At 32.6% G+C, this 17,251-nt stretch overlaps 1 protein-coding gene across 1 annotated transcript; it reads right to left on the bottom strand.

Moving 5' to 3' along the window:
* Positions 1-420: 420 nt before the first annotated feature.
* Positions 421-2,879, bottom strand: LOC149493690 (uncharacterized). Its single transcript, XM_089726308.1, has 3 exons — positions 1,824-2,879; positions 1,317-1,718; positions 421-681 (listed from the first exon to the last, which is right to left on the bottom strand). The coding sequence occupies exons 1-3, from the start codon at positions 2,877-2,879 to the stop codon at positions 421-423; spliced, it is 1,719 nt and encodes a 572-aa protein (XP_089582434.1).
* Between the last annotated feature and the right edge of the window lie 14,372 nt (positions 2,880-17,251).

Raw genomic sequence — 17,251 nt, 5'->3', positions numbered from 1 at the left:
TTAAACCGTTCCACAGAACCATCGGCATTGTGCTTCACAACATAAACCCATTTACAACCCACAAGTTTTTTACCTTCGGGTAAATCAAATAAGCTCCATGTGCCATTCTTTTCTAATCCTTGCATCTCCTCATCCATAGCTTTGGTCCACCTAGAGTCTTCCAACGCCTCCTACACATTCTTAGGAATAGAGACAGAGGAAAGTTTTGATACAAGCAGTGCATAAGACTTTGACAACCTATGAGTAGAGATGTAATTTGCAATTGGGTATTTAGATTTGGAAGAAATTTCTGGTTCATATTGTATGGGTGGCTTGCTTCTATTAATCCGATGGGGTAAAGAATAGCCAACATTGCGCTCTGGTTTAGGTTCAATTATCTCATGTTTCAGATTCAGAAGTAATAGGTTCAGAATCAATTACCTAGTTTGGTGACGATAATTGTGGTTGAGCACCAGGAGGGAGAATACTATCAAGAGACTCGGCTTGATCAATGGCTTGAATAATGGATTCAATATTAATCATCCCTGCATTTTCACTTATTGGATTAACTAAACCTTGTCCCTCAGTGGTATTAAATTCCAGTTCAACACTAGATTCGGCTAGATTAGGAATCACAGTATCACAACAATTAGAATTAAACAACATAATATCAGCATCAACTTCATCAGATTCAGTCCCCTCCTGAAGTGGAGGCACAGTAGGTATATAAAAAATAAAGTTGTTCATTAAAAACACAATCCCTAGAAATAAACATTCTCTTAGTCTCAGGATGGTAGGCTTTATATCCCTTAGTATGAGCACCATATCCTAAAAAAACACACTTTAAGGCTCTAGCATCAATTTTAGTTCTTAGTTGTGAATGAACATGAACATAGCATACACATCCGAAAACTTTAGGAGGTAAATGCACCATAGAAGGAAGTTCATATTTTTCAGAAAGTTTTCTCAAAGGAGTTTCAAAATTCAAAACTTTTAAAGGAGTTCTGTTTAACACATACACAACACTTAACATAGCTTCACCCCAAAAACAAATAGGCACATTGCTACTAACTAACAAGGAGCGAGTAATATTAAGAATATGTTGATTTTTTCTTTCTGCAGTCCCATTTTGCTGGGGTGAATAAGTACAAGTAGTTTGATGTATGATTCCTTTTTCGTTAAAAAATTGTTTTAAATCATTTGAAACATATTCCCCGCCATTGTCTGAACGTAAAACTTTAACAGTTTTATGAAACTGAGTTTGAATCATAGCAAAAAAATTTCGAATCACACAAGAAACCTCACTTTTTTTGTTTCATTAAAAAAATCCATGTAACAGGACTATAATCATCAATAAAACTAATGAACCATCGCATTCCATTATAAGTTTTCTTAGGTGCAGGACCCCACACATCAGTGTGCACAAGATCAAAAGGCAACATTGACACAGAATTAGATTTAGGAAAAATATTTCTTTTATTCTTAGCAAGAATACAAGACTCACAAACAAATTCAGATAAAGACAATCCGTCAAATAAAGAGGGAAACAAATGTTTAAGATAGCCAAAAGAAGGGTGACCTAATCTTTTATGCCAAAGCAAAATACTAAGCCTATTCTGATCAACTTTATTTTTGCTAGAATAGAGAACAATAGAAGTAGAAGAACCAGGAGAGTCATCAAGATAGTATAATCTGCCCTTTTGCCTACCACTGCCAATCGTCTCCAAACTCGTGTTGTCCTGAAATAGACATATGGAAGAAGAGAATGAGGCTATACAATTTAAGGCAACTGTAATTCAGCTAACAGAAAGTAAGTTACAATTTATGGTAGGAGCAAAAAGTACGTTTTCAAGAGTCAAAGAATTAGAAATTGGAATATTACCAATTCCTTCTACCTTAGAGGTCTCACCATTAGCAGAAATTATAACTGTTTTTAAAACAGAGGCAGAAAAATTAATGAATTTATCTCTATCACAAGAGACATGGTCAGATGCACCAGTATCTACAATCCAGTCTGTATTACTAAGAACAGCAGAAGAAATTTTAGACTTAGATATACCTGATTTCGCAGCAAGGCCAACAGCAACTTTCTCAACCTCCCTTTTATCATCGTTCTTCATCCTGGCCTTAGGATGCCAGTCAGGAAATCCATGTATCCTGAAACACTTTTCAATAACATGATTGTCAGCATGACAGTGTGTACAGTATCGTTGCCCTTTGTCCTTTTTATTGATCATCTTCTTTGCAGCTAAAGTCATTACTTCTGCAGATCCTCCACCCATCATAGCCTCTTGTCTATTTGCCTCAGAACAAACAAGAGCATATGAACTTTGTAGACTAGGAAGAGGAGTAGTAGAAAGAATTCGCCCTCTAACTCCATCTAATCCTGCATCAAGACCAGCCAGAAACATATAAACATGTTGAGCATTTACCATTTTTTTGTAAGCCTCGATATCAGCAGCGCACTGCATCTGGCACATTTGAATAGCGTTGGATTCTTGCCATAGGCATTGTAATTTTCCAAAAAATGCAATAACAGAACCTCCATTTTGGCGCAAACCGACGATTTCACAATGAAGCTTGTAAGCTCTGGAGGCATCTTCACTAACTGAATATGTCTCCTTTGCCACTTGCCAGATGTCCTTTGCCGTAGGCAAACGCAGAAACAAGGCTCTTGTTTCCTTGGTCATTGAATCTAGCAACCATGACTTAACAAGGCAATTTTCATCTTCCCAAGTCTCATACGCCTCGGAATTTTCATCAGCTGGGGCAGATTTCACACTAGTGACATATCCCCACCTCTTGCGTCTACGCAGTTTATTTTGTGCATTAATGGAGCATTCGGTGTAATTGGATCCATCAAGTTTCTCAAGAGTTAAAGTAGAATTGAGATCATTCATCAAAGATGAAGATCCAGTAGTAGCAGTGGGTGTTGATCTACTCTCATTGGAAGGCAGAAGGCAGAACAGGGGTGTTTGACATAGTTTTAGGAAAATTGGGTTTTTAGTTTTAGAAAAGAAAATGAATGATAAAAGAGCCAGGCTCTGATACCATGCCAAAATAGAGAAAGTAATTCTATTTTCTATATCTTTATTATAACATACAACCACCAATTTATACAAGAATACACACATAATTCTAGCCTAGGATTACGTATTTACATCCTTAATCTAGGTAACGGCGATAGACAAGGAAATCTGAACCATAAATACAAATTATCCTAATTAAATAATAATTACTAATAACTACTATATTATCATTAATTAAATATTTTTATAAACAAAATTAAAATATCAAACTTTAATCTATATTATTATTAGATAAAGGTAAATAATATAGTTTGATTAATTTTAAAAGAATACTAATACGAGGGTATATTACCAAAAAAATTAAAATTTAACTGCATTAATAAAAAAAAAGTGTTTAATTGTACTAATAAAAATCTTATTTTAATTCGAAATTTTCAAAAACATTAACTTTCATAGTTAAAAGAAATAAATATAATAAAATAAATATAGAATATTTTTTATTAATTTGTTTGAATTTTTAAATATTTTAAAATAATATCAATTTTTACCACTTTGCAAATATTTTTAAGAATCAATGATATAATTATAATTATATGTTTATAATAATAAAGTTAATTATTATTAAAGCATAATATTAAAATTAAAAATAAAAAAATTTAATTAAGTTACTTAAATATTTTATTATTTTTCAATAAAAATAATTTAAAAATTAGGAATATTATAATTTTAATTATGAAAATTTCATTTTTTAAAATGAAAAACACCTGCCTTTCGTTATAAAAACAACTTAAAAACTATTTTCCAAATCTTTCTTAAATTTTGAAAGAAAAACTTTCTTCCAGATTTCCAAACACAAAATTTTGTTGTACAATTTTCTTGAAAACTACCCAAGTTTTCTACAACAAACGGCCCCATGATATTGTAGGAGTGACAAACAAATTAAACTTTCACCAAATAAAAATTCTATTTTTATAATCTTCAAAAAGAAAATCAAAGACAAAGAAAAGCTATATGAAAGAATAGAGACATGGATTGAAATTGTTGCTCGTCCAACTTTGCGTTGAAGTTATCCGAGACTTTTGAGCAAGTGCGTGCAATATCGAGTCTCCAGTTTTAACGTCTCTCCTAAGGACCAAACCTGGTTTCTCTTTAACCACCTCCAGCGCTCCATCTACAACCAAGACGTTAAAACAAAACGTTTTAAATTATATATATATATATATATATATATATATATATATATATATGTTGGGATTATAACTTATCCCGAGTGGGCCCGTGGAAAAAATGCTCCAATAATTACGTATTGGATATTGACGATCGAATCCATCAGAAATAATAACCACAGTAAAAATTAAAATAATTACCGTAAATGCTAGATGAAAAATAAGGACACCGAGATTTACGTGGTTCACCCTTCAACTGTTATGGGTTACGTCCACAGGACAAAAATACCGAATAATTCTTCCACTAAAAGAATAGTAGGTATAAAAAAGATTACAAAAATAGTAACACTCTAAGTGTTTCCCAAAAACACCCCAAAAATTATAATCTTCACTATTTTCTCTCTTTCCCAATTTTAGGAACCCTTTCCTAAAATTCTTTACACTTAATTGTGTATTTCTAATCTTTTGTTTTTGTATGCTTTGGTTGAGGAAACCTTCTCCTATTTATATGAGAAGGGGGCACGTTAATTACGTGTCCACCGACTGGATGCGCTATTACCGCGTCCACAGCTTCAACATTTTCTTCCTTTTTTTCTTTGTCTACAGCCTTGTTTGACCCTTAAAAAAAACGTGGTTTATTTCCTTTTTTTTTCTTTTCTTCAAACTTGTGTGGGTTCCACATGTCGGAGGGACCCCACAACAATTCTCCCCCTCCCGACTACATGGTGGGACTCTCCATTCCTGCCGCTTTGACACACAGTTCAAACTTCTCCTTTGGAACGACCTTTGTCAATATATCTGCAGCATTTCTGTCTGTGTGGATTTTCCGTAACTGGAACTGCTTCTCTTCAATGGCAAGCCTAAGCCAATGATATCTTACATCAATGTGCTTCGTTCGTGCATGATACATAGTATTTTTGCTCAAGTCTAACGCACTTTGACTATCACAATAAACTATATATTCTTCCTGCTCCATACCCAATTCTTGAAAGAATCGCTTTAACCAAAGCATTTCCTTTCCTGCTTCCGTTACTGCAACGTACTCTGCTTCGGTCATTGATAACGAAACACATTTTTGTAATCTTGATTGCCATGAAATAGCTCCCCCTGAGAATGTAAATAGGTATCCTGATGTAGATTTTCTTTAGCTCCCCCTGAGAATGTAAATAGGTATCCTGATGTAGATTTTCTTTCATCAAGATCACCGGCCATATCTGCATCTGTGTAATCAACAAGTGCAGCCTTTTCACCTCCAAAAGTTAAACATAACTTTGAAGTTCCTCTCAGGTATCTGAAGATTCACTTCACTGCTTCCCAATGTGTCTTCTTGGGATTGGACAGAAATCAGCTCACAACGCCAACTGCATGAGCGATATCTGGTCTTGTACACACTATTGCGTACATCAAACTTCCGACCGCTAAAGAATATGGAACATTTGACATATCTCCTTTTTCTTTCTCTGTTGATGGGTAGGATTTCTTACTCAACTTGAAGTAAGCGGCAAGCGGAGTGCTAACTGGTTTAGCATTCTTTTATTTAACCTCTCTAGAACTCGTTCAATATATTTTTCCTGCGATAACCATAACCTGCAGGACTTTCTGTCTCGGATAATCTCCATTCCGAGAATTTGCCTTGCCGATCCCAAATCCTTTATGTCAAATGCTTTTGACAAATCACTCTTTAACTTGCTAATCATATGTGCATCTGGTCCAACAATTAGCATATCATCAACATATAAGAGAAGGATGATAAATTTACCATCAGGGAATTTCTAGACATATACACAAGGATCTGCATCTGTCCTTTGTAGCCTTGATTCACCATGAAAAAATCAAACTTTTTATACCATTGTCGCGGCACTGGTTTCAACCCGTACAAGCTCTTCTTCAAGCAACAAACCATGTCCTCTTTTCCCTTGACCTTGAATCCTTCTGGTTGTTACATATAGATTTCTTCTTCTAGATCCCCATGCAAGAATGCGGTCTTTACATCAAGCTACTCTAACTCTGTAACGCCCCAAAATTTTCGAATCTTAAAATGATATTATTTTATCGGGTCATGAATGGTGCAATAGAGAGGGGGATAATATTTTATTTAGATCCGAGGAAGATATTGAGTATAATTAACTATGAATGGATAGTGATTTACCAGTCTATGAATAGTACCACCGGTCTGTGAATAGTACTACCGGTCCGGGAGTCGGTATTATTTTGGTCCGGAAAAATTACTATATATGTTTTATATTTTCTTTAATATTTTTGGAGTATGTATGCATGATTTTTATGGGTAGAAAGTAAGTACTGAATATTTTTGGAGAATTTAGATAATTAGTGAATAGTGAATTATAATGCTTTATTAATTAAGAAAATTTTGAGGAATTATTTTTATGGAGTAATTTAAGAAATTTGTGGAGATAAATAATATTTTGAAGGAATTGAATTGGAGAATATTTTTAGCCATTAGATGAGATTACTTTTGACTTAATCTTAGCTATCCAAATGTGGGAAAAGACCAAAACACCCTTAGTTGCTTTATAAAGATCAACTCCAATAATTGAGCAACCACTTTTTCTCTTCTTCTTCTTCTCTTCAACGCCAACTTCCTCTCCTTCTTCTCTTTGTTTTTCTTCAACTTCTACTTGCTAAATCCACCAAATTCACCTCATCCAACTTGATTTAAGTAATTAATCTTTGAGAGTGAAGTTAGAGAAGTGATTTTTGGTGACTAATTTCAAGAAATTTGGAGATTTTCCTACTTGGGTCAAAGGGTGGAGAATCTTCTACCAAAGAGAATGGCAAGCTAAGGCTTAAAGAGTTTTAGTTAAGCTTGTTAGAGCTTGTTTTTAAGGTTAGTGTTCATAAACACAATTACTTTGTTAAACTTTTTGATTTTGTGAAGTTTATACTATTTTGTGACAATTGGGAATTTTATATGAAATGATTTGATTATTGAACTTTGGTCGTATAAAAGTGTTCTTGGGAGATTTCTAAGCATGCCTATATGTTGAATTGATGAGGAAAACATTTTCTTCTTCATCTTCCAAGAGTGGTAGAATCTATTGATGAATAAGGCCTTAAGTTTTCTTGTTATTCTTTGTTGGTTTATACTATTAGGATGATGTTTGATGAGTATTTAGTATGTGGTAGAAATCTCTACCTTGTATCTTTGTCTTTCATGTTCTTTTCATGGTTAAAGTAAGCTGAATTTGGGAAAAAATGTTATTGGGTGAAATTAAGGACTAATTTTCGACCATTTCTATTTTCATTTGTGTCTGAGTCCTTCATGAAAGTTGTAGTTCTACTTCTTAGCTTTCCAACCCATCCTCTTGTGTCCAATTTTTAGATACATAGCTCAACTTATGGCTGAAACAGCCAAATGGACTCTGTTGTGTCGGGCCACATGCATCACTGAATTGAGTGCCCATTTTGACAACTATAATGACAATATTAGGTTCTGAGTTCTTCATAAAAGTTGTTGCCCTGTGTCTTGAGACTTCTCTCGTTCTGGATTGGTTTGATTTGAGTGTTTGCTTAAGTAGGAATTCAGTAAACATTGGACTTGGTTCTGCTGAATCAGGTCTGATCTGTTGGTCTGTGTTCCTAGCTTTTGTTTGCTATCTCACACATTGATCTGGGCAAGGGTCCCTTCATAACATTTGTATCATTTTGTCTTAGCTTTCTAATGAATCTGATTTCATTCAATTTGGAGACCTATAACTCAAGTTAGGTCTTAAAAACACAACAAAGGTCAAGGTTATTTAATGCTGGAAATTTCCTATGCCTTGAATCATAGGTTTGTTTGGATACATGTATGTATGAATCATGTATGATGAGGTTCTCTTGATTATTTGTATGTTTGAGGATTGATTTGACCAAAATAAGATATAAGTTTGAAAAGTGTTATTGTAGATATGTTTAAATGGATATAAATGGGCAAAATTGTTGGAAATTTTGGGATAAAGTGTAGAATTAGTTTAGATAATGCATGATGAGGATAGAAATGGATACCTTGGTGCATAAGAGTTATGTTAGTATGCTTGGTTGGAGAAGGAAATTTCCTCCCCTTGGTTTTCAGTAAGAGGCCAAACCACTCTAGGGTGGTAAGGCTTACTTAATTATTATTATTTTTTGTATGGTATTGTATCTATATATATATGATATAAGTATGATTATTTTGATAATTTTCATATGTTTAGAGTTTTAAAAAAATGGGTATTTAAGGTGTATGTGCTTTGAATTTTGCATAAGGAAAGTATGATTTTATATGATAAGAAGTTTCTTATGATAAATTTCATTATGACTTTAAGAAAGTTTTAAAAGAAAAGGAATTTATGAGAAACTTCCTATATTGAGTAATTATGTTTTCATGAGTCACTTAAGTTCTAAAGTAAGTTTACATGTATGATTTCATATGATAAGAAATTTTCTAAGTTAAGTAATTTTGTTTAAGTATGAATTTTTCATGAATTACTGACATTCTAAAGTAAGCTGACATTATGAATTTAAGAATACTAAAGGATAACAAAAAGTTTTATGAGAAGTGTTATGAATTAAGAATTAAAATAAGGATTTTTGGCTCTAATATACTTGGTGCGAATTTGATGCGTGATTTGATTTTATGTATGATGAGCATGCTCGGCATTTGTTGCCAATATGATAAGAAGCTATGATCATATGCTAGGGTTATCAGCCCTTGTAAATAGGCGGACGCGCTTATTTGTGTGATGGGGGTGATGCTTTCATAGGCCACGATTCTGTGATGGGGGTGGCGCTTTCATAGGCCATGATTGTGTGATGGGGGTGGCGCTAACATAGACCACGATCAAATCTGCTTATATTCTCTTTCTCCTAAGTGTATGCGAGCCCGTTGGAAAATATTTGTAAGACAATTAAACGAATGAGATCATATTATTTTAGTAAACTTGCTGTGGAAATTCATGATTATGTTATCAAATGAATTTTCAAAGCATGATATTCCGGTACATGGTTTTAAAAATAAATAGTATATGTATTGGTATAATAAATGTGCAAGTAATGAATTTATGAGTTGAAAGAATTTAATTCTTTATGTTATTAATTAATAGTTTATTTGGTATTTCTCTTGCTATAAATGTAAATGTATGTTGAAATTTAATGATTTTATGTAATTTGTGTTTTAAGTAAGTTGTCATCGCAACTTTAGTAAGTATGTGAATTATGAGCACCACTGAGTTTCATACTCAGCACATTGATTTTTATCACGCGCAGGTTAAAGACTATGGTTGTTGCTTGAAGACTAGAAGAGTAGCATCGAGCAGAAGTGACTATTGTGGTAGTAGTCGATTGAGATTTATGTAATTAAGAATTATGGCATGTATAAGTATTATATTTTCAGAGATTGAGTTATTTGAATTATAACTTAAGCATGTAATTAGCAATTATGTTGGTGTATATATTCGGAGCTAAGCATGAGATTCATTAAATGATTGCATATAAAATATTTCAAGAGAGTTGGTATGATTAGTTTATTAAGACTTGATATATATACTGAATGCAATTAATTGATGAATATTAAAATGCTATTGAGGATTTATATAGTTATGAAAATATAGAAGTGTTGTTGTGTTATGATGATTATTTGGAGATGTTGGGAGTTTGGAGTTTAATTGGGAGTGTTTTGTATTCACATGTTTGGTGAGCTCAATTTTTAAAGGGAAATTCTTACAGTATTTCTGTAGGATTTTTCCCAATCTATTTTTAAAAAAAAAAATTAAAAGAGATGGAAACAAAATGAAATGATTATCTAATAAAAAAAACATATTACTCGCTAAACTTGTGAATACTTAATTACTTCTCATTCATAATCTAATTTTATGATTTGTATGTTAAGTTAAGACGGTGTCTCCGGCACCGAATGTGACATCTGTCGTCGGGTCTCACGGGACTGGGTGGAGACTGTTACATTTAGTGGTATCAGAACATAGGTTTAGGCGGTTCTAGGTTTATGTTTGATTTAAGGAATATAAGTAATTAAGTGAAGATATATGTTATATATGTTTGATAAGCAATTTGACTCTGTAGCGGATCTTCTATGAATTGGTATTGGAGATAGAATGTGGATAAATGTTTTGGATCATGAAAGTAATATGACCTACTATTGGAAAGTAATGTCATAATATGTAAAGGTTGACATTAATGATTTTTTTTTTTATATGGTATCCCTTCGGATAGTTTGACGGAGTTACTCTTTGGAGAAATTGTTTTTTAAAAAAAAAGCTAAGGATAGATCTTTGAGAGATGTGATGATTTTCCTGAGGCATTAAAGGATTTGTTTCCTCCTCTCCTTTGAGTTGGTAGGATTTCCATGTGCTTTGAATATGTTTGAGATTTAATTTGAAACTTGTGAAATTTGACTTTGGAATTGATTTACATTTATAACATAAATAGTATGAATGTGTGATAAAGAAAGTTTATTTAGCTTAAATTTTTAAGAAAAGTATTTTTTTTACTTTGCTATTGAATGATTGATTTTTGTTATGAAGTTTTTCCCTTCCTTGATATTTGGATATAAGAAGATTTGATTTTCAAGTGTAATTTTACAAAGATTTTGAAAGATGAAAATATTGTTTTGTAAATGAAAATGAATTTACATGTGTAGATTATTCATGTGTTTGTGAAGTGTGTTGACTTGTGAATTTGTATGTATTTAGATAACACTTGCATGAGATCTACGCATGTGATGTGTATACATGAAGCATGAACATATGTACTATATACCCAGTGAAAGATATGTTGGTAATGAGTTGCTAGAATTACCAAGTAAATGAACTATATGATTTGAACTTGAGCACATTGGATTTTAAATGATTGAAGTGTGATGCTAGTATATGAATTTTGATGAGATTTTGCATGGATTTTTGGCTAGAGAGTATTTGTGATTTTAAGGATAGCTACTTCTTTTAGTGAAGTAAAAAGAGTATGTAGTATTATTGCAAAAGTGTAATTTATGAGACCTAATCGATATATACTTTGAGGTCGTTCACTTGGAATGTGAGAAGGGATTAATATTTATAGGAGATGATACTATTTTGTGGAGTAAAAGTATGATTAGTTTCTTATAAGCCATTTATGAAATATATATGGATTTTGTGGATAATATGGATTGTTATGATGATAAGAAAAAAAAATTAAATTATTGTTTTTAGTAAGAATTAAATTGTTTTAATCCTTATGTGCAAATTTTGGAGCTCGTATAATTGTGGCACCTTATGGTGTAGCATAGAATAAGTAGGCATTGAATTCTATGATATTGTCTTTTGATGTTTAAAGAACCTATTGAATTCTTGATGCTATATGAATTATAAGCAGAGATATTGGATTAATGTGAGATGTTATGATGTTAGAAAAGTGAATGATTTCTTTAAGAAAATTTAAGATGATTATGCTATATAAATGTCATGTCATGAGGGTTAAGAGAATTGGTTAATGACAATGAGAATCAAGATATGGTCTGTTCAATTATTAAATTGATGTTTAACTTAGTGAGCTGGATAAATATTAATGAATATGGTTATGTCAGCATTTTAATATTAAGAAAAGAACACCTATAAAAGTTGAAAGGAATATGACTTGACATGACCTAGAAGAGACTTAAAATTTGGGTTATTATTAATGGTGATTTTTGATTAATTAAGAAACCGTTGACTTCTAAGAATTAATGAAAATGGAGGTAATGAGTATCAAGCTATAGACTTGTACATTTTGGGATTCTATAAGGTAAGTGTGAATTGATAAGAATAATGATTTGAGGTGATCTTATCATGCTTAAATAGAACTGATTTCTATGCCAAAATAATCAAATATATATAAGTAATCATTGTTAAGATGGAAGGATGTAGTGTGATATTTAAAGGAGTTGTTTACTAGACATGAAAGGTTTATGGGGTTACATGAAATCACTATAATATTAGGAATATGATATAACTTGATAAATTTCGGTTGGTGTTATAGGTCAAGCCTTCTTAAATAAATGAGCAAGTGGGTATAGTGTACATATGGAGCATTTTCACAAGCTATATTAAAATCATCTTGTTGCATTCATGTGTGTAGACTACACTCTTGCATTTTAAGTGGGTGCTACCATATGAATCTAAGTATTATGATATATATATATATGTATATTCATTTGTGAGTTAATGCATGTTATCTGTGATTTGGTTATGTGGATTTAAGTATTAATCTTTTTGAGAAGAATTTATAGGAGACAAAAGGGAATTATAAGATTTTTAGTATTTGATTCACTTTAATTTCGAGGACGAAATTTTCTTAAGAGGGGTAGAGCTGTAACGCCCCAAAATTTTTGAATCTTAAAATGATATTATTTTATCGGGTCATGAATGGTGCTACAAAGAGGGGGATAATATTTTATTTAGATCCAAGGAAGATATTGAGTATAATTAACTATGAATGGAGAGTGATTTACCAGTCTATGAATAGTACCACCGGTCTGTGAATAGTACTACCTGTCCGGGAGTCGGTATTATTTGTGGATCCCGAATATATATGGCACAACCCAAGAGGGGGGGGGGTGAATTGGGTTTTCTAAATACTGAAATAAATTTTAGAAATTCTAAACAAAATATAGAATTCTAAGTGCAGCGGAATGCACACAGAACTTTGTGAGAATAGAATATGGATTAGAATCACCTCACAATGTTCTAATTACAAAGATAGAAAGTCTGTGCAAAGTGCAGCTATTGATTAGAACAGCTTCACACTGACTTAGTCAATATCAGAGCTTCTTTATGAAGGAAAGTTATTGAAATTAGAACTTCCTTATAAAGTTTGAAAAATCATATAAAGCTACGTGAACGACAGTTATTAAATTCAGAACTTCTTCACAGAGCCTTAATCAAATAACATAACGACTTTATGATGAAAAGCTATCAAGATTAGAACTTCCTCATAAAGTTTAGAAAATTAATTAGAAACCCAATCAGTGAAATATACTGTGAATAGCATAACAGTTAGTACATGGTATATTCACTTATTAGAATACCAGAGTTCTAATATTCAGAATAGATAAGACTTATTACCGTTTTAGAACATCTGAATCATTAACAATTTAAGCGTTTCTAAAAATTAAACAAAAGTGTTATAAAGATAGTATCAAGCAAACTTCAGAAATAAAAGATCAACACAGAGAATTATAGTGGTTCTGCACTAACTCGCCTACATCCACTCCCCAAGACGCATCTTGAGATCCTCAACTATGTTATCTCTTTTAAAGGGTAAGAGACAAACCAACAGTACAAGGTAATAGATCAACACCTAGATCTACCCTTTTGTCCCACTAGATTTTCCAAAGGTTCTAGTTAACCTCAACCCTTTCTGTTTTTGGCAGAGTATAGAAAACTCAATTCAAGACATTAATATCCCACACATGGAGAAGGTCGCTTGATAACCTCTATCTCAATAGCTTCTATCCTAAGCTATTACACACAAAAGTTTAGCAAATAAAGAGCCTGTCTACTATAGATTACAAAATCTAAATAGACAGAAAGAAATGCCCATATAAGCACAGGAAAAACAGTTTTATCAGATTAGAAGATCGATTAGAACGCAGAACTGTTTTTCAAAAGTAATTGTAAAAATTTTTTTCACTTTAAATATTGAAAATGTTAAGTGTAGAGATGAAAAGAAAATGGGGGTAGAGAGTAAGTTTTGAGAGATAGAGATTTGATCAATGAGAAAATGCTCTTAAAACAAAAACTCTTACTTCACCAATGTTTAAGACGTGAAAGCTCCTTTATATAGCGAGCTAAGAAGCTGTCGCCTTTGGAAAGAGATTTGAAATCAGAATATCTTCTTTCCTTATTTAGAAGATATGAAAATCTTTGTTACCAAAAGTTTATTTTATCCTTTTTGGTAAGAGAATAAAACACGATTTTACTTTCCTTTGATCAAAAGATTTTTGGCAGCAATATTTGGAAAATATTTTTGTGGAAGGATGCTCTTACTAAAAACGAAAAAGATTCTCCTTCGTTTTTAAGGTAAGAAAATAAATTTAAGTACTTTTAGATCTTTCAAAATATATTCCCGAAAAAGTGTATGATTTTATTACCAAAAACATTAGAGAAAAAATCTCTTTAGTTTTAGGAAAATAAATCATTTCGATTTAAAGAATATTTTCGAAAAATAAAATATTTTTACGAAGGAAATTATTTTGAAGAAATCTAATTTTCCGAAAAATATTGTTGAGAGAGAAAAATAATTTTTGTGCTCATATATGGATTTTCTCTCTATCCTACAAAGTATCCTAAATATCTAGCTACTAGGATCTTCGAATATCTTCACACTCAATGTAGGACTTGCCTTGTACGATTTCTTTTCATACACATTCTGCATAAAAAAAATATTAGCACAAATAATATAATTTTAAATTTATTTGTTTTGTATTAATCATCAAAATCCGAGATTAGAAATTGACCCTTGAGCCAACAATCTCCCCCTTTTTGATGATGACAAAACCAATAAATTTAGTAAATATAAAAGCATGTGCTCCCCCTGAATTTTATGCATATAGGTTCTAATCATGCCAAAAGATTTTTAATATGAAGCAAATTAGAACATGTATTTTGCTCCCCCTGAATAAATGCAATAAAACTGTTTTGTGAAAATTAGAACTAGGGAGGCCTTTTAGAAACTGATTTTAGAACTAGCAAAAAACATAGGCAAGATATTCTAAGTTCTAATAATCAGAACATATGGTCAGAGCAAAAAAAATAGAAACTGATATTAAAAAAAAATTTATGTCCAACCTGCAAAACAGTCGTTAGAATAAGAATCTAAGTTCTAAAAACACTCAGCTTATCATATAGAAATTATGCTGAATCAACATAGACCATATAGAAAGCAATAGCCATCACCAATCAACACAGATATAAGTACCTTAGTTACTAAGTACGTGCCACAATATTCAGAATTCAGAATATCACCAAAATACCTGCGTTCTCCCCCTTTTTGTCATCATACAAAAGGGTTAGACAAAATTAAAGCAAAATAAAGAAAAAATAAACAGTTCAAAAATATAATCGTACGAAGATAAAGCAAAAAATAAATTGTTCAAAACATATAAGAAACAAATCAGAGAGGCTTAGAACCAGTTCTAAGTCTCTTAGAGCTCCTCAAGTTCTGAGTTGGAGCAGTCTCAGAAGAACTCTCTGGCCTTTTAGAAGATGGGTGTAGTGGAGGCTTCCTTCCATGAGTCCTGTGCTTTCCCGCAGTGTGCTTCACGTTCTTTGGTTTTTCTGAGGAGGGGATGTAGGTTGTTCCTTTCACTTTGAGAGTGGCTAACTTCCTTGTATTTACATCCTTCATTCTTTCCAAAGTCTTGATGAGAGATTGATTTTGTTCAATTATAGTCTGACACTGCTGCATTGCTTCATCAAGTTCTTTGTTGTGCTCTTCTATTAGCTCCTTTTCTATTCTCCCCAGCATAATTTCCCTGCTTCTTTGAGCCGACAACAACTCAGACTCTTGTTCTGTCTTATCCTCAGTTGTTTTCTCTTCATCACTAATTTCTAGCTTCTCAGTTTCAGCATCACTACCTTCTTCCACTTTCTTCCCTTTTTCTATTTTTTCAGGCTCTTTCTTCTTTTCTGTTTCTTCTTTTTCTGATTCTTCTTTCTCTGCAGTACTCTCCTTTTCAGTTTCCTCTTTTCTCTCTTCTTCTAATTCTTCTTCTTGTGTTTCTTCTTTCTCTTCTTCTGCCTTTTCTTCTGTCTTCTTTTCCTCTTCTCTTACTTTCTCTTCTGATTTCTTTTCTTCTTCTACTAATTCATCTAACTTTCCTTTTCCTTTTTCTTTTCTCTTCTTCTCAGCTTCTTCTTTACTTTCCTTGTCCTTCATTACTTTTTCTTTCTTTGTATTTCCAGCTTCTCTTTTTACTTTCTTTTCTTTTTCAATCTCTTCTTTTCTCTTCTCTTCGTTCTCTTTCTCCTCCTTCTCTTCTTTTTCTTTCTTTTCCTTTTCTTTTTCTTTCTCTTCCCCTCCTTCCTCGTCCTTCATTTTCAAAGACCCGCTATCTAACTTGGAAACAGACTGACCAACATACTCGTTAGATCAACATCCAGAAACTCAAACATAGGAGTAAGAATCATACCGTAGGGTAGCTTTTTGGGATTGTTCTGCAATTTGTCAAAAATAATGTGACATAGATTGAGAGGTTTCCTCTCAACTATGTGCCACATGATATATAGCTCTACTTGATTCACATACGTCAGTGAAGCGCTATTGGGATAGATATGATGTACAATGAGCTTGTACAACCGTTTCATGCTCTCTATCAAGTTAGAGCATTCTATCGAGCCCTGTTTGTCTGCAAAAAACTTTTTCACAATCTTTTTCACAAAATCTTCCTTTTTGTAATCGCTAACCCTAGACACGTCCTTAATTTTGGTCACTCTGGACCCAACATTCGGTACATAAAAAATTTTCCCAAAATCATCATACGATAACTCTCTAGTCTCACCCTGAAGTTTGACAAAGATCGACTCTATCCCATTTACTTTCAAAGAGCCATAAAATTCCTTAACTAAACTCTCATAGCACGGTTCATTCAAAGACAAAAAGTTCATCTAGCCTTAGAACTCAAAAAGTTCCTTAAAATTAAACTCATCACCACCAAAGAACTTCCAGTCAATCACATAAGAACGCATGAGAGGGTAAGTTGAAAGAACTGATTTACCTTTATCACGAGCTTTCACTACCTGTTTCTGTGATGTAGCAGTTTCGATTTTTCTTTTCTTTGTTTTCTCTTCTGCCTTTTTATCTTTCGACTCCTTCTGTTCATATTTCTTTGAGAGCTTTCTCAGAAGTTGAAGCTCTTGCTCGGTAAGAGAGTCGGATGAAGAGTTTGAACTAGATTCGGCCATTGTTGTAGATTTCGAAACTCAAAACAACTTAGGGTTTCAGTTAGTAAAGAGACGATAGAGAGAATACTAAGCAGTTAAGAGAGAATACTAAGCAGTTAATAGAGAATAAAGACACTTAAGTGGCGGAAGAAAGAAATAAAGAGCAGTTTTTAAATGGAATTCA

This window comes from Jatropha curcas, chromosome 9 (assembly GCF_041381405.1).
Source record: "Jatropha curcas cultivar XTBG-Jc1 chromosome 9, XTBG_Jcur_1.0, whole genome shotgun sequence".
NCBI lineage: Eukaryota > Viridiplantae > Streptophyta > Magnoliopsida > Malpighiales > Euphorbiaceae > Jatropha > Jatropha curcas.
Note: the sequence above shows the minus strand (reverse complement) of the source record. Positions and strands in the feature narration are given on the sequence as shown.